Raw genomic sequence first — 24,784 nt, 5'->3', positions numbered from 1 at the left:
AGTCAATTGACTAAATTGGAATATTGGAATTAGAGCAATGTTAAATTTTCTGAAACTTAGAATCGTACCATGAAAAAGTATCCTCGTCCTTTGGAAGTACGCACCAAGAATAAGGGACATGGCCCTTGGAGGCCACACTAGGGCTTCCCAGGTATGTGTGCCAGCCGCTTCAGTTGTGTGTGACTCTCTGTGACCCCATGGACTGCAGCCCGCCAGGCTCCTCTGTCCATGGAGTTCTCCAGGCAAGAAAACTGGATTGGGTAGCCATCCCCTTCTCCAGGGGATCTTTCCAACTTCTGCCTTGCAGGCAGGTTCTTTAGTGTCTGGGCCACCAGGCTTCCCAGGTGGCTCAGTGATAAAGAGTCTGCCTGCCAGTGCGGGAGACACAAGGTTCACGGGTTTGGTCCCTGGGAAGATCTCCTGGAGTAGGAAATGGCAATCCACTCCAGTTTTCTTGCCTGGAAAATTCCACGGACAGAGGAGCTTGGTGAGCTTCAGTCCACAGGGTTGCAAAGGAGTCAAACACAACTGAGCCTACACTAACATGATTCAGGAAAAATAATGTCTACCTGTAGAGAGAAGGAGGGTGTGAGAGAGGAAGGGAGAAAATGAGAATGGAGGATGTTGTATGGAAATTCTCTGTACTGTTCCTGTAACTTTTCTGAAGGTTTGAAGTTATTTTAAAATAATTGAAAAGAACTCATCTAAATGAAGGTCCATCAAAACTTGGAGGCAGAGAGATTGTCCTTTTAAGTCACAACCTCTTCCTAGATCTAGGAGGGAGGAAGATTGTGCATAATGATAAAGGGCTCATGTGCTGTGAGGCCTGAGCCATGATTAGGGAAAGGAGACGCTGGGTTAGCAAGGAGGGAATCAAGGAACATTTCATCAAGGAATTTATCTATAAGCCAAGACCTCAAACTGGGAGTTAGCTGGGTGAAGTGGTCAGGGAGGGCTTTCCTGGTAGAGGGAATAGTGTGCAGAGATGCTGGAGGGTAGAGACCCAGAGACTCAACAAGGCAAATAAGGCAAGGTACAGGGCTAACCCAGGAACAAAGTCAGTGGTTGAAGACTTGACTTTCAGGTTGGGAAATCTAACCATCTCCTCAGCTAGTTCTAATGATGGAGAGTTGCAATCCTTTGAAAGCTAAGATGTTTGATGTGAAGGAAAGCCTTCAATGCTCTTCACAGATGCTATTCCTAAGTCAGTCTTCATCGAGCCCAGATAGGTCCTAGGCCCTAGCCTTCTATTTATCCATCCCCCCTCTTCCCAGAGAGTGGGATACCTTGGGGCCCACACTCTTGCATCACTGCCTTCTGCCCGTTGGGCAGAAAATGAACCTTGTGCTGCCGCCTCTTGCTGCCCTTGCTCTGGTGACTGAGGGTTGAGTGTCTGTGTTCAGCCTCTTATTAGTGTGATTATCTTCTTGAGTCCTGAGCTGCCCAAGGCCGGCAGTTGCCTGCCAGCCCATCAACGGTGCCGTGTCCGTGAGTTATTAGAAAGGTTTATGAGGCCAGGATAAACAGCATGAATCAAGAGGGAGAGACAGGCCTCCCTCCCTCTGCTTACATTGCTGTCACTCAAGGAGGATGCCAGAAGGGGTTGGAGTGAGCGAAGGAGAGAAGGGGGGCGGGAGGAAGAGAGGACAGAGAGAGAGGGGGAGGGAAACAGGATAAACAAAAGAGGCTTGGAGAGAAGGAGGAAGCCAAGACAGAGGGGAAGAGATTCCCATTAGAGGTGACGAGGGCTGATAGCAGCTCATTCTCGACCACCATTTGGGCTGCCTCTGAGCACAGCCAGGAAGTTCACACAACCCGCGGGACTCTACTTTCTGTTGATGACCTGGTACTATGGCGTGACCTTGGGTAAGTCATATGCCTTTCAGTGAGGGCAGGCAGTTTCTCTTTCTGGACATTGGCAGGATGGCCAACTGCCCTGAACATACATAGGTGCCAAGCATAGATGCTTGGGCTCTTGAAATGCTCCGAACTCTTCCCAGGAGGTCTTTTGAGGAGTGACGAGCTTGATTTCATATTTCTTAAAGTGCACTGATGCTTTCCAATGACTAGATTGTCACCTTGTGTGCAGACAGGTCTGCACATTAGAGCTTGCTGGAATAAATACCACTGGCACTTCAGCATGCCAGTTTTAATGACTTTAATGAGGACTTTGGTGGACATGGCTTTGCTTCTTTGGTTTTCTACTTTGGGGCTGTAGCCAAAGAACCCCTACCCCGAGTTAGTAAATTCAGCTCTGAAGACCAAGCGCTTCTTCTTACCAGCACAATGAGAGCTTCTATTATTGCTTTAAGTATTTATGACCAGCACAGAAATTCTTGGTGGGCTTCCCTGGTGGCTCAGCTGGTAAAGAATCTACCAGCAATGCAGGAGAGCTGGGTTCGATCCCTGGGTTGGGAAGATCCCTTGGGGAAGGGAAAGGCTACCTACTCCAGTATTCTGGCTTGGAGAATTACATGGACTGTATAGTCCATGGGGTCACAAAGATTCAGACTCGACTGAGCAACTTTCACACTTTCCCTTTCACAGAAATTCTTGAGAATTTAAGTTAAAGGAGAAGTATTTATACTACATGAAATTGGTAACTAGGAGGTCCAGGCTTTTGCATTTTTATTAAGCATTTATTTTGAGTTTGGTTTGAGTCATTTGACCTCTTCCCATGTCTTCTTTGCTGCTGCTAAGTCACTTCAGTCGTGTCCGACTCTGTGCAACCCCATAGATAGCAGCCCACCAGGCTCTGCCATCCCTGGGATTCTCCAGGGAGGAACGCTGGAGTGGGTTGCCATTTCCTTTTCCAGTGTATGAACATGAAAAGTGAGAGTGCAGTCGATTAGTTGTGTCCAACTCTTTGCGACCCCATGGACTACAGCCCACCATGCTCCTCCGCCCTTGGGATTTTCCAGGCAAGAGTACTGGAGTGGGTCTTCTTTAGGGGGTTATAAATAGGCCCCACCCCATTGGTTTATTTTGAATATTATAAAAGGGCAGCTTTAGCTTGATAGGAGCCCAAGGGACTCCATGAACACCTGACTGTGGTTCAAGTGACAGACTGAAAAGGAACGACAGGAATAATTAGGCTCACTCCCTTGGCATCATTTATCCAGAAGGTATACAGTGAAGTGAGTGAGCTCTCTCAGTTGTGTCCGACTCTTTGCGACCCCGTGAACTGTAGCCCACCAGGCTCCTCTGTCCATGGGATTCTCCAGGCAAGAATACTGGAGTGGGTTGCCATTTCCTTCTCCAGGGGATCTTCCCGACCCAGGGATCGAACCCAGGTCTCCTGCATTGCAGGCGGACACTTTAACCTCTGGGCCACCAGGGAAGCCCAAAATATTACTTTGAGCCCCTTTTTTGGCAGGGGGGCCAAGAATATTGGAGTGGGTTGCCATTCCCTTCTCCAGGAGACCTTCCCGACCCAGGGATTAAACCCTGGTCTCCCGTATTGTAGGCAGACGCTTTACCGTCTTAGCCACCAGGGAAGTCAAAGGTATGTAAATGATCTTTAAAATGACTTCTCAGGATCACAGTTATCCATCCTTCACTTTAATGAGCATCACTGAGCTGGGTATTGATCGGAACCCGATGACTTATGACTTTGGCCATCACGAGTATCTAACTGGAAGATACCTGGAGTGGCCTTGACTCTCAAAAGCCATATGTTTATTCTTCCAGTGGTGTATATCAAAATCCAAGGTCAGAGTGCTAGCCTGCCATAATTTCAAATGTATGAAGGAGTGCCAGGTGTCAAGGATCTTTCTTTTTTTTCCACCTTCAGGACATACATTTATATATACACAAGTGAAAGGGCAGCTGCCTCAGAATAGGCAGTGAAACTTTGATTCATTGAAATATTCAGAATAGTCCTCAGTTCCCCTCCACAAATACATGTTGAGTGGCTGCTATGCATCAGGCACTGCATTAGGCTCTGGGCTTATAATAGAAAAGAAAGCAGAAGGAAAGTCCTTGGTTTTGTGGAACTTACATGCTAGTGATGCCTTCTGGCTAATCGTTTTTTCTGGTGAACTGAATAACAAGTATCTGTGAGTCATCCCATTCATTGGGCATCTTTTATGTGCTTTTCAAAGGCTTTATGGCACCTCTTTGGGGAGGAGGGAAAACCAGGTGGAAGAAGCTTCCTAAATTGCCTGTCCCAGTGTTCTTAAGAGCTGAGAAAACTCAAGTGGCTCCTGGAAGACCGAAGTCTTCCCAAATGGGTCATAGGCCTAAATATCTATTACTCTGGGCAAATTCTAAAGAAGGGGTAGATGAGGCTGAATGTATACTAACCAGCCTGTCTCTGGTAACTAGATTTTTAAATAATGTCCTGCCACTAGCTTGCTTTCTTATTTTTTACTTCTGTCTCAAGGTAGAAAGGAGAAGGCAATGGCACCCCACTCCAGTACTCTTGCCTGGAAAATCCTATGGATGGAGGAGCATGGTAGGCTGCAGTCCATGGGGTCGCTAAGAGTCAGACATGACTGAGCGACTTCACTTTCACCTTTCACTTTCATGCACTGGAGAAAGAAATGGCAAACCACTCCCCCAGTGTTCTTGCCTGGAGAATCCCAGGGACAGGGGAGCCTGGTGGGCTGCCGTCTATGGGGTCGCACAGAGTCGGACACGACTGAAGCGACTTAGCAAGATAGAAATGCTGGAGGGAAAAATAAACCCAATGGAGGTAATAGTGAACTATATTTAAGTACAGGTGTTCTGAAACCTTAGTGTCATGGTAAATTGTTTCTGTTATCCTTTTCAGATGCATTTTTTTAATGTCTTCTCATGGATGATTTAGATATTACAGTCATTAAAATCGAATGTGATATATATAAATTTTGCAAGCACTTAATGAGCTGTAAGGATACAAGTGTGACAAACAAAATCTACCTGTCTGCATAGCTGGGGGAGGCTAGAAAAGGAGTTACACATTAGGTGGCTAAAAGCAACATAGAGGCAGTTTCCAGGCTGCTGGGAGAGTAGAGAGACCTAGTAGGCCTTATCTTTCTGGGGTGGTGACATGTAAAGGGATGTGGGATTGGGAAGGAATCTTAAAAAGTCTTCAGAGAAGGCAAATCTGTAGTTGTTTACTCTGAAGTCCAGCTAAGTTTCTGGGTTAAAACTCAGATGGAGAGATCAAAAAGGAAAATTTTATATTATGTGTTTTTACATAGATGTTAAAGAGTATGTATAATTGGATTAATGATTGCTACCATACAAAGAGGGCTTCCCAGGTGGCTCAGAGGTATAGAATCCAACTCTCAATGCAGGAGACCTGGGTTCGATCCCTGGGTCAGGAAGATACCCCAGAGAAGGAAATGGCAGCCCACTCCAATATTCTTGCCTGAGAAATCCCATGGACAAAGAGGAGCCTGGTGGGCTACAGTCCATGAGGTCGCAAAGAGTCAGACACAACTGAGAACAGAATGACAGCAACCATACGCAGAACTCTCACTGTGTGCTGGGAACCGCACTAAGCATTTTGCTGGCATCATATAATCTTCTTTTCACAGCTCCTCTTGTAAAGTACGTAGTATTAGCTCAATTTTGCAGATGAGCCAACTCAATTTTATAGGTGAGGTAATGCAACAGAGAGGTTGTATTACATGGCTAAGATCACACAGCTCAGAAGCTGTAAAGTTGGGCTGCAAACTGGGGTAATCTTTGCCTCCAAACCACTATACATACTGCCTTTCTTGTAGCACTGCAGTTGCAAACCCAGATGTCCTAGGCTATATCTTACAAGGGTTCCTTTAGACTGAGGATGAAACTCATTCACCATGGGCAGCTGGGCCTTTCTTCCTCCTGGTTTTTTTTTTTTTTTTTTTTTTTTTCAGCTTATGCAGTTCAGTCTCTTTCTATCACTTCTCTAAGTAGGTCGGCACTCTTTTGACTTCAATAGAGTATGTTCCAGATTTAATCTGGACATACTAAATGGCATGGATGTATCATTTATAAAGTCTCACTCTCTTGTTTTTCCATCAGGAATGGGATCCCAATGGGAATAAGATCCACTTTGGGAATAGGATCAGGACAGCCTAAAGCAACCTTAATATTTCTGGCTAAGAATGGAGTGAGATGCTACCATCTGTGGCTTTTGTCCCCAGGAGCTGCACTGTGGCTACATGGATCTCACTCTGAAGCATCCTGTCTTTTGCGGGGAAGTTGCAGTTGCCTTTTCAGAGCCTAGAGCACAGTCACAGCTCAGTCCGTTTCCCAGTGTGCAAACATTTCCACCCTGCCCCATCACTCCAAGACTGTCGCCAGTGCAGTTGTCTCTGCCTTAGATGACGGCGACCTTGCCCCAGCTGTCCCTGGAGGACAGCAGCTCGATGAGTTAAGTCCTGAAGCTTGCTAGAAGCGTCTCAGTATTTCACATGCCTGTGCTGGTTGGACAAACCCCAGGATGGGCCTTAGGACTGGCTTGGCCTCAAGGGTCCTGAACATCACTGCCTGCAGTGTCTGTGATGATTATTTGTTTTTCTGACTCGTGTTTCTTTTTTCAGCAAATGAGAAGATCGAAGACATCAATGGCTGTCCGAAGAACAGATCGCAAATGGTAAGTGATACACGGGCAGTGAGTGTCTGTGTTAGGGTAGTAAGCCCCGCCTCTAAACGATAGTGACTGTCTTGAAAACATTTACACCATGAGCTTTACTCTGGGGGATTATATTAATAAACTAACAGCCATTTCCAAATAGCCATGGTTTGCCTCTCTGACATTTGTTGGCATTTACTGAAAAATAACTGAATTTTACATAGGTCGTGAGACAGGGAAAATGAAATACGGTCCCTGTTCTTAGAAACAAGTTATACAGAACTGGTGCAAACATATCCTTGTTTAGAACTTGGGCCGCTAGGACTCTGCTTTTTCCTCAAGGACCTACAACCATTTCTGTTTGTGTGTGGTGCTGGGGCACAGACGGAGTGATGGTATCATACGACCCAGAAACTGGGGCATGTGTTCTGGTTGCCTTTAAAGGTTAGAATGATGTGAAATCAGAACTGTGACAGGCAATGTGAAATGTTTGATCACATCCAGACCAAGCACAACGTGACCGTGACAAGTGACATTCCCTCTGGTGTGATATGCTTAAGCTCTGATACTATAGCTTTAAAAAATCTTTTAAATCTATTTTATTCTTGTTTCATGTTCTACATATAAATCTTTGACTTAAAATTCATGATCACTGTTGAGTTCAGAGACCATTGAATGGTGATATTCCGAGTACTCAGTTTTCCCCTTTGCAGTGCTTTTCAAATGTATTTCCACAAAAAATATATTCACAGAAGTCTTTTAAGATGACACTGTGATACTTGTTTAAAATATGAAGGTGGCAACTGAAGGACAGCTTTTTTTTTTTTTTTCTGGATGTTAATTTGCTTCGAGAAATCTTAAAAAAAAAAAAAACCCATAATTTGTTTTTCTAACCTCACCCTGCTCCCGTTTGAGTGGGCACGATTGTATGGTTTCATTCCAGATTACACTGAAGTGATTGGCATTCCTTGGGTTTGCTGTTTAATTTTCTGAATTGTTATCCCGATGAGTGGACTGATAGCCTTTTCAGTCAACTTTTGTTTTTTCACACACACAGAGTTTCTTGTTATAAAGAGGAGTGAATGTCTCTGGCAGGGGTGGGAGGAAGGGCTGTCATTTTTCATGTTAAATTCTAAAACAAGTTTCTCTTTTTCTGTTGTTCCACTGGAGACTGTGTTTCTTCTTGTTTGGCCCAGAGAGCAGCCAGTCCTCACGTAGGAAAGTCCCCGTGCAGACATCTCCTGGCTGTTTTGACTTGTGGGAAAGCTTGGCTGCTATTTTTGCTAGAGCTACTGCAGCTGTCTGGTGTATTAATAATTGAGAAAATTTGGAAGATAGAAGACTTAATTTTAGTGCAGGCATTTTACATATGCAGTCCCAGCATCACATCAAGGAGATGTAGTATTTCCCTCTGGGGTGGAAATGCATGCCTGTGTTCCAGTCCATGGTACTGCAGATGGAGGCCTGGCAGGCGAACCTAGGAGCCTTTTCTTGCGTTTGGTACATCTGTATCTTCTGTACCTTCTATCTGAGATGTTTGTTAAAGTCTGCTTTCAAACTTAAGAGGTAATACCCATCACCTCGGATTCTTCTGTGCCAACTTAGTAATATGTATCAGTGCCACGTAGCACCAACAGTTTTGTGGTTTCTCTATAACTCTTTCAGCTATGGAAGTCTTGGGTTTTTGTTTTGTTTTCTTCATGGACTGTGTTGTTTTGTTTTTTTTTAAGAACACTGGAATATGAAATTCTAAAATTGTCTATGATAATTAGTTCCAGCTTAGATAGAGGTGGGGCGGCAGACCAGGTCTGGTGGTGAAAGTGGCAGAGGATAGTTCAGCAGATAGGATGTGAGTCCAGGGAAATGTCAGAACCTCTGCCGCAGTCCTTCCGTCCTGTGGGAAGTGAGGAAGATGAGGATAAGGGCTACAGGGGCCCTGTTCTTTCACCTACATCACAGACAATGACAGATCCTGCAGGCAGTGCTCGCCTCGGGCACACGGCCAGTGCAGCTTACACACAAGCACGGGCGTCGTTCCGGCCGGTAGGACGCTCTGTGTCCACCCGTGTGGGCACGTGCATCCTGCTCATGGGAGGCATCACTGGGGAGTATAGCATAGTGGACGGGCCGCCATTTCTAGATTCCTGGAAGGTCAAACTCCCAGTTAGCCTTCCCAGTTAGGGTAGTCGGTGATAAAGGTCTGTTGTTTGCTAAATGTTGCCTATTTGGAGGAGACCAGAGGCAATGCGTATGGAGAGCCTCGTGTTGACAAAAGGCAGATGACATGGTGAGGGGTTTGGGGAGCGTACCTGCTGGGAAGGTAGCTGTGACTCCCTAGAGCTAATGTTCTCCCACCCTAAGAGAACGGAGCATCTTCAGGGGCCTTAAATAATGGAGACAGAATCAGGTTTGCTTCAGAGCAGGGGAAATGGGTGCTATTTCAGTTTTCAAGGGGCAAATCATTTCATTAACTAATCCCTGGGCCAGCACAAGAGCTTCGATTTTGCAGGTGGGGCACCCCCTCCTCTTCTCCTATTCCCTTCCTCCTGACCCACCAGGCTACCCGGAGCTCCACTCTCGAACTCCTGCCCTCCAGGCTCAGCTTCAGGTTCTGCTCTCTCCCCAGAAAATGTGGAAGTGAAAACGCAGAGCTGTGGCCTATGGACTAGAGAATGCCCGGGGGCCTTGGTGCATAGACATTGTGGGCGTGGCACTGCGTGCTTTTAGCCTGTCAATCAGCAGAGGCTCACAAAGTGCCCACCAATGCCAGGCACTGGTTTAGGCCTTGTGAATACCCAGGTGCAGGAGATGGGATCCCTGTCCTCAGGGAGCTCAGTGATGAGTGGGCAGGAGACCGGAGAACAATTTGAACACTAGAATAGTGCTGTTCCCATAGACATCTATGCATGGGACATGGCGGGGCCGTTCCGCTCCAGGACAAGGGGAGCTTTAGAAGTAACTGCCCAGGGGTGAGTCTTGAAAGGTGAGAGGGTTCACCATGGGGGATAAGGAGTGGAAGAAGATTCCTATTTCTGGAGGTGCTGTTCACCTGAGGATGTCATGGGCCCTGCACGGGCAGTTTGTAGCATTTGTTCAGGGATGCTACCACGTGCCATCAGCTGTGTCTGGTGAGACTCTTCTGGGCTTTTACCAAGGTCAGCCCTTTATCCTGTTGTGTCTGAGGTGACAGATGGGGCATGGAAGAGCCCAAACTAAGACAAACCCATAGACATGACGGTCTTTTCAGGCCTGGACCAAATCTTCTGTAGTCAGCGTCACTCCCCAGGTGGCAGCATTTCAGGGAATAGCTCCACTGGACCCTGGAGTGAGGTTTTCTAAAGGAAAATACCCATGGTGATCGACCCCTGTGGATGGCATGTGGGGAATGGTGGTTAATATCAGCACTCACATGCATCGGTTCAGTGCTTTAAGACCTTTCACACTCACAGGAAAGCATATCACTTCCCATTTCTTTGAAGAGACCCTGGTGCTGGGAGCAGAGGGCTGTCCTCAGGGACAGGCAGAGCCAGGGCCACCAGCATCTCCTGTCACCCAGTCGTAGCCCTCCTGAAAAAGGACTGATCTGCAAGCGAGGTGCAGGGAGCATGACCGTGGGCCTTTCCCGAGTGAGCCCAGCCTCAGCTTGTGTTGAAGGAGTCCTTTGCTCTCTTTCAGTCTGACCTAGATGTTTTAGGGGCCAGATCCTTGGAGATGGAACTGTAGAAACAACACCCCACCCCTCAATCCATCCATTTGGCCCTTAAATAGGTTTGTGTCTGTGCGTCAGAGCTGGTTGACATGTTTTGTCTGTTTAGCATTGCCATGGCAACCCTTGGGGCATCTTTTTGGCTTTCAAGTGGTGTGCTGAGCAGAGTTCTGTGTGTATTTGGAAGGAGAAACATTGCTTGGAGTGCAGCCAGCGGGCGCTGGGTCTGCCAGTGCCTTGCGCCTTGAACCCACTGTACTCCAAGACTCTGGCTCACTTTGGAGCCCAGGAGAGGACGCCGCAGGGGGTGGCTTTCTGTTTTCATCATTATTATTTTAAGTAGTTTGGCTTTGTGTTGTTGATTGAGAGAGGTGCAAAGTTAGCAAAGCTGCGGGTCCTTTCAGGCCCTTTCAGCGGAAAGTCCCGGCCTGTTTTCCCCTCTGGCTCTGGCCTGGGGTCATCTGGGGCCTCCCAGTCCTGCCTTGCCTGCTCACCTCCTCCTGGGCCCTTCGGGAGTCCTGCCTTCTTCCCTCAGCCCTTCTAGACCTAGGGCCTGCCTGGACTTGGGAACCAGACAGGCCACCTTCTGATTCCTTCCCTGCTGTCTGTGGCCTTGAGCTAATTATTTAACCTCTCGAAGCCTCTGTTTCCTGTTCTATAAAGTGGACTTGATAATAATACGAACCTCATAAAGGTTTTGTGAGGACTAACGAGGCTGTGAAAGTGATGATAATAGATGACAGTAATAATAGTGAAACTCTAAGGCCCATCAGAGTGTTTGCAGTGTGCCGGGTGCCTAAGTGCTTCACAAATAGCCTCCCAGCAGCTCTCTGGGGTAGATGACCTCATTGCCCCCATTCTCCTTAGCACCTGGTCAGCACTCCGTCAAGGGTCAGTCAGGAACTAGGGGACAGAAAACCTTCAGAAATCTGAGAAGAGCTACTGGCCTTCTCCTTCCTGACTCACTCACGCCCTGGGATTTTGCATACGGTGTGAGCAACTCAAGGGTCACAAAGGCCTCTGGGGGTCCACAGACCCCACCTTTGATGCCCCTGCTGCTTAGGGCACAGGTCTGCTCCTCACCCTGTCCTTTCAGGGGGCCCCTGTGGACAAAAGTCACCACCTAAGTTCCCCAGACAAGAGGAATTTGCCTCTAACTCACTCCAGTTTTCTTGACTGGAGAATTCCATGGACAGAGGAACCTGGGGGACTGCAGTCCATGGGGTTACATAGAGTCAGACACGATTGAGCAACTAATTTATTTACAGAAGGATAGCACATTGGCTTTCAAAATTCTGTTCCATGAGCAGAACCCCTCCCATTCCCCCGCAAGTGATATGTGGCACCCCACATGTAAAAGTAATAGAAACTGAATGACTGCTTTACATGGGATAAGGCAGCTCAGGGCAGGGACCATCATAGATCTCCCTTTGACCTGCCTTTTCCCTCCCCTTCCCCACTCTCACGTTTGCCCCTGAAGCCCTCTTTCAGAAGACCAGCTACTGAAAATACACAGTGTGATAAATCTTAGGGCCTCCTACCCAGACGTCAGGTTCCAGCTCTAGTCAGGTCTAGCCCATCCTCTGGGGAAGGCAAAGTGGGACTTGAGTCCCACTCCAGTGCTCTTGCCTGGAAAATCCCATGGATGGAGGAGCCAGGTGGGCTGCAGTCCGCGGGGTCGTGAAGAGTGGGACACGACTGAGCGACTTAGCAGCAGCAGCAGCCTGTCTAACAGGGTGGTTTTAAGATGTGCATGAGACGATCTGTATGATGTGCCCGCGTGCTGCTGGGCACAGAGGAAGCGTGCAGCCAGTGTTAGCTCTTAATAGGGTGATGGTTTTTCAAAATACCTCAGTATTTTTGCCTGGAGAATTCCATGGACAGAGGAACCTGGCGGGCTATGGGCCATGCGGTTGCAAAGAGTCAGACACAAGGAAGCATCTGAGCATCAGTATTTTTCAAAAAATAGATGTTTTAAGAATGGCTAGCTTTGGGTGAAGGGTTGGTTAGACAGTGTGGCCCTGGGCCATCCACTTGGCCTCTTAGCACTGCTCTTCCTCCCCCAGGAAATGTGGGGAATAATAACAGCTTTATGATTAAAGGCAATTGTTTATATTTTGCACATGGAGATTGAACTTGAAAAGGTTATTTTTTTTCCTCAGATCACTCACCTAGGAGGCAGAGTAGGAGTTTGAAGCCAAGACTGTCTGTTTTGAGAGCCTGTGATGGTCGTTTCTGTGACAGAGGACAAAGAAGGGACGTAATGGTCCCCACGTCCCAGTCCCTGTTCTCCTTGTTCTCACTGGTAGACACCGTAGAACCAGCTGGGTTTAGCCGGGAGTTACCGAGAAAGCAGGAGAGTATTTCTGGAGAGGGCCTGAGTTGACCTGTTGATGGAACTCAAGAGCTGGAAAAAGGGGCAAATGGCCCCCAGAGAAAGGCAGGCTCTTGAGATGCCCAGGGAGAGCCCTGGCGCCAGGTACCTCCAGCTGTGTTCTCCATGGAGCTTCCTGAGCTAGGGCAAGACTGACTGTCTACAGTGAGATCAGGTTTCCAGCCCCAGTGACCTTGAGCCCTCCCAACAGCTGTCAGAAAGCCAGCCACATGCCTGGGGAGTGTCTGAGATCCTTGGGCAGCTGAGTTGCCTTGTCCCTGGGCCCTTGGACCTATTTTTACATGCCCCTAAGGCCACACACATTACAGAACCAAGAAGGAATAAAGAAAAGTCCACAGGTCCCCTAGAACTTAAAGTGGAGGGTTGGAGAGTCCAGGGCAAAGATGGACAGGAAGCACCCACTGCTTCCTGTTCAAATGGCACAGGCAGTATCACTGTGTTATGGCCGGCATTCTCTTTCAAAGATGATGGCCATCTCCACGTCTGTCTCTTTCTTACCTCTTCGGTCACTTCTCTGTTCAAAATCATCATTAGCTCCCCATGGAACTTTGCATCCTCTTGAGTACACATTGGAAGGACTGATGTTGAAGCTGAAACTCTAATACTTTGGCCACCTGATGCGAAGAGCTGACTCATTGGAAAAGACCCTGATGCTGGGACAGGTTGAGGGCAGGAGGAGAAGGGGACGACAGAGGATGAGATGGCATCACCGACTCAATGGACATGAGTTTGGGTAAACTCCAGGAGTTGGTGATGGACAGGGAGGCCTGGTGTGCTGTAGTCCATGGGGTTGCAAAGAGTCAGACACTACTGAGTGACTGAACTGTTCTGAGTTCACAAAGAAGGGCCTTCACTATCTAGTTACTGGTATCTCCTTCCACTTGGCCACTCAGACTGTCTCCTTAGCCACACTGGACTTGGAGTGCCCCATGGAGGCCATGTCCTCTCATGCCTCCCATTTTGATGCAAGATGTCCAGTCTGCCTGGGAGACCTGATGAGTGTCCCACCTGGGTAATGTAACCTTTAATATTCAGGTCAGCTGTTAAGTAATTGAGATAACTAGGTGTCTTTTGCCCCTTGTATCCCCAGATGTCCAGTACCTGCATGTGTCATAACTTGCTCTTTGTGGTTGTCATTGAATTGTCTTCTTAAAGGGAAATGCTATGTCTTTCACCTGAGGATCTAAGCAGGATCTAAGCATCTATCACTTAAAATACTAGTGTATCAGTTCAGTGCAGTTCAGTTGCTCAGTCGTGTCTGACTCTGCAACCCCATGAATCACAGCACACCAGGCCTCCCTGTCCATCACCAACTCCCGGAGTTCACTCAGACTCACGTTCATCGAGTCAGTGATGCCATCCAGCCATCTCATCCTCTGTTGCCCCCTTCTCCTCCTGCCCCCAATCCCTCCCAGCATCAGAGTCTTTTCCAATGAGTCAACTCTTCGCATGAGGTGGCCAAAGTATTTGAGTTTCAGCTTTAGCATCATTCCCTCCAAAGAAATCCCAGGGCTGATCTCCTTCTGAATGGACTGGTTGGATCTCCTTGCAGTCCAAGGGTCTCTCAAGAGTCTTCTCCAACACCACAGTTCAAAAGCATCAATTCTTCGGCACTCAGCCTTCTTCACAGTCCAACTCTCACATCATAGCCTTGACTAGACGGACCTTAGTCGGCAAAGTGATGTCTCTGCTTTTGAATATACTATCTAGGTTGGTCATAACTTTTCTTCCAAGGAGTAAGCGTCTTTTAATTTCATGGCTGCAATCACCATCTGCAGTGATTTTGGAGCCCCCCAAAATAAAGTCTGACACTGTTTCCACTGTTCCCCATCTATTTCCCATGAAGTGATGGGACCAGATGCCATGATCTCGTTTTCTGAATGTTGAGCTTTAAGCCAATTTTTTCACTCTTCTCTTTCACTTTCATCAAGAGGCTCTTTAGTTCTTCTTCACTTTCTTCCATAAGGGTAGGTGTCATCTGCATATCTGAGGTGATTGATATTTCTCCTGGCGATCTTGATTCCAGCTTATGCTTCTTCCAGCCCAGAGTTTCTCATGATGTACTCTGCATATAAGTTAAATAATCAGGGTGACAATATACAGCCTTGACATACTCCTTTTCCTATTTGGAACCAGCCCAGTTCTAACTATTGCTTCCTGACCTGCATATAGGTTTCTCAAGAGGCAGGTCAGATGGTCTGGTATTCCCATCTCTTTCAGGATTTCCCACAGTTTATTGTGATCCACACAGTCAAAAGCTTTGGCATAGTCAATAAAGCAGAAATAGATGTTTTTCTGGAACTCTCTTGCTTTTTTGATGATCCAGCGGATGTTGGCAATTTGATCTCTGGTTCCTCTGCCTTTTCTAAAACCAGCTTGAACATCAGGAAGTTCACTGTTCATGTATTGCTGAAGCCTGGCTTGGAGAATTTTGAGCATTACTTTACTAGTATATAGTAGGTGTTTAATAAATGGATGGATGGATAGACAGATGGAAAGACCAAAGAAGGAGCTGGCCTGGATGTGTCTATGGGGTTAGAGAATTATAATACACTGTTATTCTCATATCATTATCTACTATTGAGCAGTGATTTGAGTGTTCGCTTGGAAGTTCTTCCATAGATTTAAGACATGGATATTTAGCACTATTCTAGAACGATCTTTCCTTCTCTTAATTCTTTTCTTCCTTAGTTTATTCAGAAGATCCAAGGACCTTATAGCTAATTTTTCACTTACTGCGTTATTTTATGTTGTTCAAGGTAAGCGTTTTTAGGCATCCTTACAACTACCAGACAGAGATGGTTAACACTGATAATAAAAATGAAGGTAATCACTCTTCTTAGTACTTTATATATGTTAATTCATTTTATTCTCACAACAACCTTATGGAGTGATGAACATATCTTGTTCGTTCCACTAAAGGGTATGGAGAACTTAGATTCTGATGCCATTTGCTGTGCTGTGCCAGGGGCCAAATGTGTCATGTTAAAGAAACTTTTGTCCATTTCCCCTCATTCTGTGTAGCCCGGGGTTTCTGCCTTTGTCCCTGGTTCTGTCAGGGTTTTATATTATTATGATTTTATATTATTGTGTTGTTAGTCGTGTCCTATTCTTTGCAACCCAATGGACTGAAGCCTACCAGGCTCCTCTGTCCATGGGATTCTCCAGGCAAGAACACTGGAGTGGGTTGCCATTTCCTCCTCCAGGGGATCTTCCTGACCCAGGGACAGAACCCGGGTCTCCTGCATTGGCAGGTGGATTCTTTACCCATCTGAGTCACCAGGGAAGCTAATATATTAATAGCAAATACTTATACGTGAAAGTGGAACAATGTTCTAGACATTTTATTTTCGTTATAACTGATTTTTTTTTGTCTTCATAAAACTCTCTGAGAGCATATACCTTTATTATTTCCATTTCACAGATGAGGAAACTGAGACAGAAAGAGGTTTAGTAACTTATCTTAGGTCACATAGCTAATAAATGACAAGCTGGGGTTTGAACCCTGGAAGCCTGAATTTATTCCCTTTAGTCTTATACTAGTCTACATATAAGGAAATAGATTGAGGAAGGGAAAAAGAAAACTGATGTGGAGGTGCAAAAATTAGATTTGTGATGCTATCTCCTTGTATAAGGAAGGGCAGAGTTTTGGGATGTGGCATTCCATCAGAGAAGAAGATTTGGGATGAAGAAGAATAAGCCTGGACCCCAGAATCAGAAAAACCTGGGTCTCACATACTGGGCAGGTGTGCTGGGCAAGTTGCTGAAAATTTGCGTCTTTACCCTCATCTGTAAAAGGCAGATAATTATGGAAGCTGCCTGGAGGGTGGCCAGAGATGAGTGAGAGTGGTAATAAAAGCACCTGGCATCATCCTATTTCATGAAAAAAGCACATGAGACTGTCATTCCCTTCCCTGTTTACAAGTCCTGTCTTTCCCAACTATTGACTTGCGCATGAAAAAGGCCTTTCCTATTCAAAAAGTAGGTACTGGTGTGGCAGGCTGAACAATGGACCCCCAAAGATGTCTACATTCTAATCCTTGGAACCTGTGAATATGTTCTTTTAAATGATAAAGGGGATTTTGCAGCGGTGATTAAATTAGGGATTTCGAGATAGGAGGATTATCCTGGATTAAATGAGCAGGCCCAGTGTGATCACAGCGGTCCTTCCAAGACAGGCAGGAAGGTAAGAGAGAAGATGTGACCATGGAATGTAGAAGCAGGGTCAGAGGAGAGAGAGGAGGAGAGGAGGGAAAAGTGAGAGGCAGGGGGAAGGGCAGAGGGAGAGAATGAATGGGAGAGAATGAGGCTGCGAGATCCTGTTGGGCGGACTTTGAAGAGGGAAGAATGGGCCATGAGCCAAGAAATGCAGGTGGCTTCCAAAAGCTAAAAAAGACAAAGACGGATTCTCCCCTAGAACCTCCAGCATAAACGCAGCCTTGCTGACTCCTTGAGTTCAGCCACTGAAACTGATTCTGGACTCCTGACCTTCCAGAATTTTAAGGTAATAAATACATGTTGTTTTCAGATATGAAGTTTGAGGCCATTAGTTACAGCAGCAATAAGAAACTAATACACTATGGGATTGAAACGAAGTAACTTACTGTATTAGGAAGCTATTTAGGTTTATAGCAGAGGCTGATTTTACCACTGTGAGCCTCTTGGTTCCCAAGTTGATTGGCAGTGGCTTCCATTCATGGGACACTTCAGAGTGGAGATTGGCACATCTGTACGCTTAGCACAGGTCATTGCAGGAAGGTGTGGGGAGGTGAAGGCCACGTTTAGTCTCCAGCACTGCGACCATGTGTGGACCGCCTCAGGTACTGAGCTGTCATGGGAATGGCAAGCGCCCTTCCATCTGCTGTTCAGAAGCGGATACACGGTATTCCTGACACTGAGTAGGCACTATGCTCCACAGCGAGTGTGCGTTTGTCTTGTAATCAATATGACATTTAAGCACACCTTATGAGAGACATATTTTATAGGCTTAGGTAATCCCTTCAAAGCTTTGTAGTACATATAGCGTGGGTTTTTTTTTTTTTCTTTTTAATCTTTTAGTTCAATGAAAAGTTCCATGTTTGCAGCTAAGTATATTGAAAGTGCTCAGATGATGTCAGATGAGTGAGCTAAACAATAAGTGTTCCAGATCTCCGGGAGCTTTCCAGAGAGTGGGACGATGGTATCTGTTTTAATCAAGTTTTAATATGTGAAATATACTATGAACTTTTAAGTGCTATCAAGAAACTTGAGTCATCCTAGGCCCCCAAATTTTCAAATCCGGTCTTTTCTTTCTCAGCTTTTTCTTTTAACTTTGTTATAAAGATAGGTGGAAACGACGCCATGACTGGAGGTCCGGCAAAGCCTGTTGTGCCACGCTGCTCCAGCTTTAGTGAACAAGGGGGTTGCCTGGAGGGCTTCCTAAAGCAGCGCTGGGCCCCACCCCTAGAGTGTCCCATGCAGTAGGTCTGGGAAGGAGCTGGATAATTTGCATTTGTAACAAGCCAAGCTCTTGGGTGATGTAAAAAAAGTTTTCTTTGGGGATATGACTGCAGACTTGCATTTCAACGTCTATCAGTTTGCCAAATTCTTTAAAAATTTAAAAGTTTATCTAAAGGTTAATTTTGACTAATTTTTTTAGGAACACGAAGTATTTCTTTTCTTTTTTAAATGTGTTGATATAATTTTTTAACACCAAAGCCATTTTGTACTGGGGTATAGCCAATTAACAGTGTTTGGATAGTTTCAGGTGGACAGCGAAGGAACTCGGCCATACGTATGCATGTATTCATTCTCCTGCAAACTCCCCTCCCATCCAGGCTGCCGCATAACATTGAGCAGAGTTCCATGGACTGTACAGTAGGTCTTTGTTGGTTATCCATTTTAAGTATAGCAAACACTGTATTTTTGATTGAGATATAAATGACATGTAACGTCACATTTGTGTCAGGTGTACAAACATGATGATTCAGCATTTGTGTATATTGTGAGATGATCACCACAGCAAGGTCTAACTAAATATTTTGAATGAACCAATCAGTTTACTTTTGGAAAGATGAGGATGCATTAGACATCCTCCTGTCTGAGAACAATGGTGAGTTCTAAATCGGTAGGATCTGAATTGTACACACGGCTGTGGTCTTGGAGTTTGCAAGTGTCTTCTCTACTTTCCAGCTCCCTTAACCTCTGTGACCCTTGGTTTCTTCCATTGAAAACCCAGGTGATAATCCTTTAGCATGTTGTCCTTAACTGCCTGGCTTTAACTTCTTTGAGGGCGGGGCCCCTGTCCATCTGCCCATACCATAACCTGGCATCTGCTGTATGCTCAGAGAATATTAACTGAAGAAATTCCCATTACACCTCCTTTGAAACTGAGGCATTTCAAGTGTCAACATGTGGTGCTCAATGTGGTTAAAGAGCTTAGCAAATGTGAGAATGGGTGGGGAGGGGAGAGCTTCAGATCATCCTGAGCTGAAAGAGAAATTGGATGGTGATTTATAACTGTGTGGACTGTGCTTTATATAAAAGTCATCTGGCTTCATGCTTAAATCCATCTTCCTGTGCATGGCTTCATGGGCTTCTTATGTTTCAGCCTAGCCCCAAAGGGGTGTTTTTCCTATATTCGTCATTGTATTTTGTTTATTTTTCTTTGAACCAGAACTTAGTGAGAAATTCTTCTTGGCCCTTCGGTAAGGCATAGTTAGCCTGTGGTGGCTGCATTGGGAACTGGTCAGTAGAGGACTGCCAGTGTGCTCACTTAAGCAAAGAGTAGAGAACAGTGGCCAGCAAGCTGAGTTCAGGTTCCAGAAGCCCTTTTATAAGAAAAACTAAATGGCTGCCAGCAGTTAGATAAAAATCAATATACTTCCAAGTTTTTTTAGGGGGAAAAAATTGGCAGTCCTGGATTGATACTCCACAGGCAAAACTTGACTAAACCTGGATACCAGCTGCCTCCTTTAGGTACATGTAGAATGCAAGGAGACCAAACCAGTCAATCTGAAAGGAAATCAGTCCTGAATATTTGTTGGAAGGATTGATGCTGAAGCTGGAGCTCCAATACTTTGGCCACTTGATTCAAAGAGCCAACTCATTGAAAAAGACCCTGATGCTAGAAAAGATTGAAGGCAAAAGGAGAAGAGGGAGGCAAAGGATGAGATGGTTAGATAGCATCACCGACTCAGTGGACATGAGTTTGAGCAAACTCTGGGAGATAGTGAAGGACAGGGAAGCCTGGCATGCTACAATCTGTGGGGTCACAAAAAGTCGGACACAACTTAGTGACTGAACAGCAACAGGCTGCCTTAGCCATACTTCCTACCACTCCCTACTGTCTTAGAGCCAGGCTTTTTTACTTAGTTTTTGCCTACCTGCTTCCTGCACATATCTGAGGTTTTTTACCCTCAAACTGTTATGTTCCCATAAGTTCTAATTCCTGATCTTTCTTCAGTTCAGTTCAGTTGCTCAGTCATGTCCAACTCTTTGTGACCCCATAAATCGCAGCACGCCAGGCCTCCCTGTCCATCACCAACTCCCGGAGTTCACTCAGAGTCGCATCCATTGAGTCAGTGATGCCATCCAGCCATCTTACCCTCTGTCGTCCCCTTCTCCTCCTGCCCCCAATCCCTCCCAGCATCAGAGTCTTTTCCAATGAGTCAGCTCTTCACATGAGGTGATCTTTCTTAGGAGATCTAAACTCTGGCATATGGTGGTTTAAAAAAATCCACTTGGGGAGCATTTTGACATCAAAATGCTGCCTGTAATCTTTATATTGATTTAAATAATTCCTGCCGTAGACGATTTCAAAACACTGTAAAAGAACGTCAATATCGTCCACAAAACTTGTCCAAAAGGATGTTGGAGAAGTCACTCCCTCCTCTGTGCAGTGCTCTTCATCTTTCTGATGTAAAGATTGGGCTTAGTTTGGATGGATTAATTATTTGCCTATCTTTCTCCAAGGAAACGAATGACAAAACTGGGTGATCATTCTTCACCTCCGCAGCGATACTGAACTCCTGTTGTTTGGTTGTTAATGCCCATGTGTATAGACTTTATAGTTTACAAAACATTGAGTAAGTATTCACATTCCAACCCTGCCATTTAATAAGTGTGATTTTAGGAAGGCATTTAAACGCTCTATGCCTACATTTCCCCATATGAAAAGTGATGATAATACCTACCTTATCTAGTGGCAAAAATTAATTGAAATAATAATGTATGGAGAAGAATCTAGTCCAGTGTTTCACGTTTTCTAAGTGTATAAATATTAGTTTCTTGGGAGGAGTCTATAAGACTTTCAAGAAGGGATAATTATCTCCATTTTACTAAAAAGAAAACTAAGGCTTGGGGAAATTAAGTACTTTTGCCCAAAGGAAGCTAGGAACCTCTGAGAAACCTGCAGTTCCTCAGATTTCACCTCTGGTCCTGAGAACTCCTTGACTTGCATCTCCTTCTTTAAAATATCCTCTTAGTACCAATGCTGTCACGATGCCAATGATGACCCCGTGGCATGAGTTGGCTTTTCCTGCAGAGTAGATTCCCACATTGGTGCAAACGTGAGAACAGTCATGTAGAGTTGAATAAGAGGGCAGAACCTGACCAGAACTTCTTCTTTCTCACACTTTCCCCTGAAGGAACAGGAAGGCCAGAGGAGAGGGCCTGTGACCTGCGCTTCCCTTCACTATTGTGAAGGGTGACTAGCGCTCGCCTTCTGTGGAAAGTTTCGAGATGAAGCAACTTGGAATGAAAGTCTTACCCTGGCCCCAGTCTGCTTCTCTAAGGGGAGAGTGCAGAAGAAATTCTTAGAACCAGAGCAAAGGGCCTTTGAGGGGTTAGCTCATGGATGCTATATTTTTTCTGACTTTGTGTATATATAAATCAAGATGTATCATCAGTCTTATGAAACTCCTTGGAGAGACAGTTGCAGAGATTTGATTGTGAGTCTCAGAATTTATAGATTCTTTGTCAGTGGCTATAAAGTGATGAATTTTTATGATCACTTGGCAATATAATTTTAGCTTTTAGGGGGAATCATCTTTCTAATATGTTGATAACAGAGAGAACCATATGAAATAGCCAGTATTTAACCATTTTCTTCCTACAAAAATGGCAGTTTTATCTGGTTCAGTTAAATACTTGACAAGGATGGAAATAGTAACAGATTAGCATTATATGACAAGTTAAGAATTGTCACTGTTTCTTCACAGGTGCACTAGCAGTCTTGTAGCCTTGGGAAACTTGGAGGATATCCTGTAATAGAAACCATCCTTGTCTCATTTGTTCTCCTCTTCCATTGACTTTGCCCACACCTCTGACATTCTGGCAGTGGCAGTGAACAAGAGTTATTTTAATTCTTGATTATATTCTTAATTACTTTTAATCTCATATACTACTTGATTGGTTGACAAGTAGCTCTTTGCCTTGATCACAGATTTTGAAACTTGAAACTATTGACCAAATCTAGTTTCTTGGTGTACTACTTGCAAAATCTCCCAAATTCTTTATTAATGTTCACTAGGAAGCCATAACAGCTTGTGAATAAAAAAATGGATTTAAGCGTAATGTATGTGAAAGGTCCTAATATTATGCCTGGCATGTGGTAATAGTATTATGCCTAGCAGCATCTGAAATTGGAGTGGGCACAATGGTGATTTTTTTTTTTTTGGGCCACACCTCATGGCTGGTAGAATCTTATTCCCCAACTAGGGATTGAACCCAGACCCTCACAGTGAAAGCACAGAGTCCTAACCACTGAATTGCAAGGAAACGCCCAAATATGCCATTTCTTTTTTCTCTTAATGGTGATATTTTAGTTACATCTTCCGCAGAAATTAACACTACAGGTGATATGTTTTAAAACAAGGAGAGGATAACAGAGCAGTTGGCTTCCCTTCCTTCCAGCCTTCAGCACAGTGAGAGTGCAAAGTCTTGCAGGATTCTGAATTGAGTATTAAAGCATTTAAGTATATCTGCTTGGCTTTGCTTCCCTGATTGTCTATGCTACCAGGATACATCTTGCACTCCATTATTAATATGTCGTGCTATCCTGGGAACAGCGGGGCAGGAATCCATGGATCAGCTTTGTTGCTGATTAGCTGTGTCTGGCTCTTTTGCAGCCCCATGGACTGTAGCCCGTCAGTCTCCTCTATCCATGGGACTTTTCTGGGCAAGATTACTGGAGTGCATTGCTATTTCCTCCTCCAGGGCATCTTCCTGACCCAGGGATCGAACCTGTATCTCTGCATTTCCTGCATGGTCCTCCTCTTTACCACTGAGCCACCGAGGAAGCCCAGTCCATGGGTCAGATACTCATGAACAACCCACAAGGACCGTAAACAGTGGCCATTGGCAGGTTGGCTGAGCCACAAAACTGAGTTTTTCAGATTAGTGTGAGGGAACTGGTCCCCAACCTGGCCTTCATCTACAAATTAATTATCCCATTACTCTGTTCTTTTGTATGTGTTGGCTTTGTGGGTGATATGATAGATTCTAGCGGTACCTCCACAACTGAGGATTTACTGCACTCTTAGAGTATATCAAGGATCTACTGTTTGGCTTTGTTTTGCATTTATGGTGTGCTTCCTCTTGAAGTCTTTGTGGTGTCTAATGAGTTTAAGCATGGGAATATGACAAAAATTGGAGAAGGCAGTGGCAACCCACTCCACTATTCTTGCCTGGAAAATTCCATAGACAGAGGAGCCTGGCGGGCTATATCCATGGAGTCACGAAGAGTCAGACATGATTGAGTGCATACACACACATACACAACACGTGCATGACAAAAATACAGAAAGATCCCAGACTTTCTAGAAAAAGCGCAGAGGTTCTGTGACAGAGTTTCGAGCAGGTGAGCTAATAGGTCTAAATTAGCCTGTATCACTTTGTTTAGTGGGCGTGATATTTGCTTAAAGTCTGCTCTTACTTGGGAAGCTGTCTTTTCCAGAAAGGAAGGACCACACTGTCTCATCACCACTGTTTTGCCCTTTCCCTGGAGCGGGGCCTGGGAGAGAGTAAATACTCAGTCATCACTTTTCCAGGAATGAATGAGGCTGCCAGGTTCCAGTTTGTCTCTGGGTGAAATTCTCCAACAAGTACTGCTCTTCCGCATTCATTTGAGAGGCAGCCGTGGGGTCTAGAAGTTGGAATCTAAGTCTGTCTCCTTCTCTGTAGATAAATTCAAATTTTTATGCAAAAAAATAATTGACTCTTCTTCACAAACTACTTGTGTAAGGCTTAGGGCTTTTCATGTAGCTTAACAGAGGAGACTTTAACCTGAGAACTTTTTTGGATAGAAAATACTGATTCCAACAGGGTCAAAGTGAATTTTTGCTTCAAGGAGCCCATTTGTAGAGAGGCTACACTGTCATATAATTTAGCAGATCTCAGAATGTCTCACAACCCCAAATGATCTTTCTCTTTCAGAAGATGCCTTGAATGTCTAGTACTCTGCCATTATGGGATTGTATAAACAGCATTTTTAAAGGTCTGTGTAATGTCAGTTCAGTTCAGTTGCTTAGTCGTGTCCGACTCTTTGTGACCCCATGGACTGCAGCATGCCAGGCTTCCCTGTCCATTACCAACTCCCAGAGCTTGCTCAAGCTCTTGTCCAGTGAGTCAGTGATGCCATCCAACCATCTCATCCTCTGTCATCCCCTTCTCCTGCCTTCAATTTCCCAGCATCAGAGTCTTTTCCAGTGAGTCAGTTCTTCCCATCAGGTGGCCAAAGTATTGGAGTTCCAGCTTCGGCATCAGACAGATTGAAAACCACAATCAAAGAAAACTAATCAGGCTGATCACGTGGACCACAGCCTTGTTTGACTCAATGAAACTATGAGCCATGCTGTGTAGGGCCACCCAAGACGAGCAGGTCATAGTGGAGAGTTCTGACAAATGTGGTCCACTGGAGAAGGGAATGGCAAACCCCTTCAGTATTCTTGCCTTGAGAACCCCATGAACAGTGTGGGAGGTACCAGACCCTTGACTTATGTCAGTCCATGGACTCAACAGTACTGCTGCGAGACAGTTATTAATATCAGCATTCCTGTGCTACAGATGATGACTTTGAGACTTGACGCAGTTAACAGTTTTCTCAGGTTTTTAAGAGTAGTTTCTCAGGGAACTCGAATCTAGTGCAGAGTTC

The 24,784-nt window shown here is 45.3% G+C and overlaps 1 protein-coding gene across 6 annotated transcripts in view; it reads left to right on the top strand.

Moving 5' to 3' along the window:
- The window catches only part of NAV2 (neuron navigator 2), a 426,264-nt gene that overhangs the window by 137,457 nt on the left and 264,023 nt on the right, over window positions 1-24,784 (top strand). For all 6 annotated transcript variants that reach the window (XM_069565338.1, XM_069565336.1, XM_069565339.1 and 3 more), the window contains exon 3: window positions 6,519-6,571. In XM_069565338.1, the coding sequence (XP_069421439.1) occupies window positions 6,519-6,571 (53 nt within the window). The remainder of the gene's footprint in view (window positions 1-6,518; window positions 6,572-24,784) is intronic.

The sequence above is a fragment of the Ovis canadensis genome, chromosome 21 (assembly GCF_042477335.2).
Source record: "Ovis canadensis isolate MfBH-ARS-UI-01 breed Bighorn chromosome 21, ARS-UI_OviCan_v2, whole genome shotgun sequence".
In the NCBI taxonomy this organism is placed as follows: domain Eukaryota; kingdom Metazoa; phylum Chordata; class Mammalia; order Artiodactyla; family Bovidae; genus Ovis; species Ovis canadensis.
The sequence above is the reverse complement of the archived record's forward strand: the minus strand, read 5'-3'. Positions and strand labels throughout refer to the sequence as shown.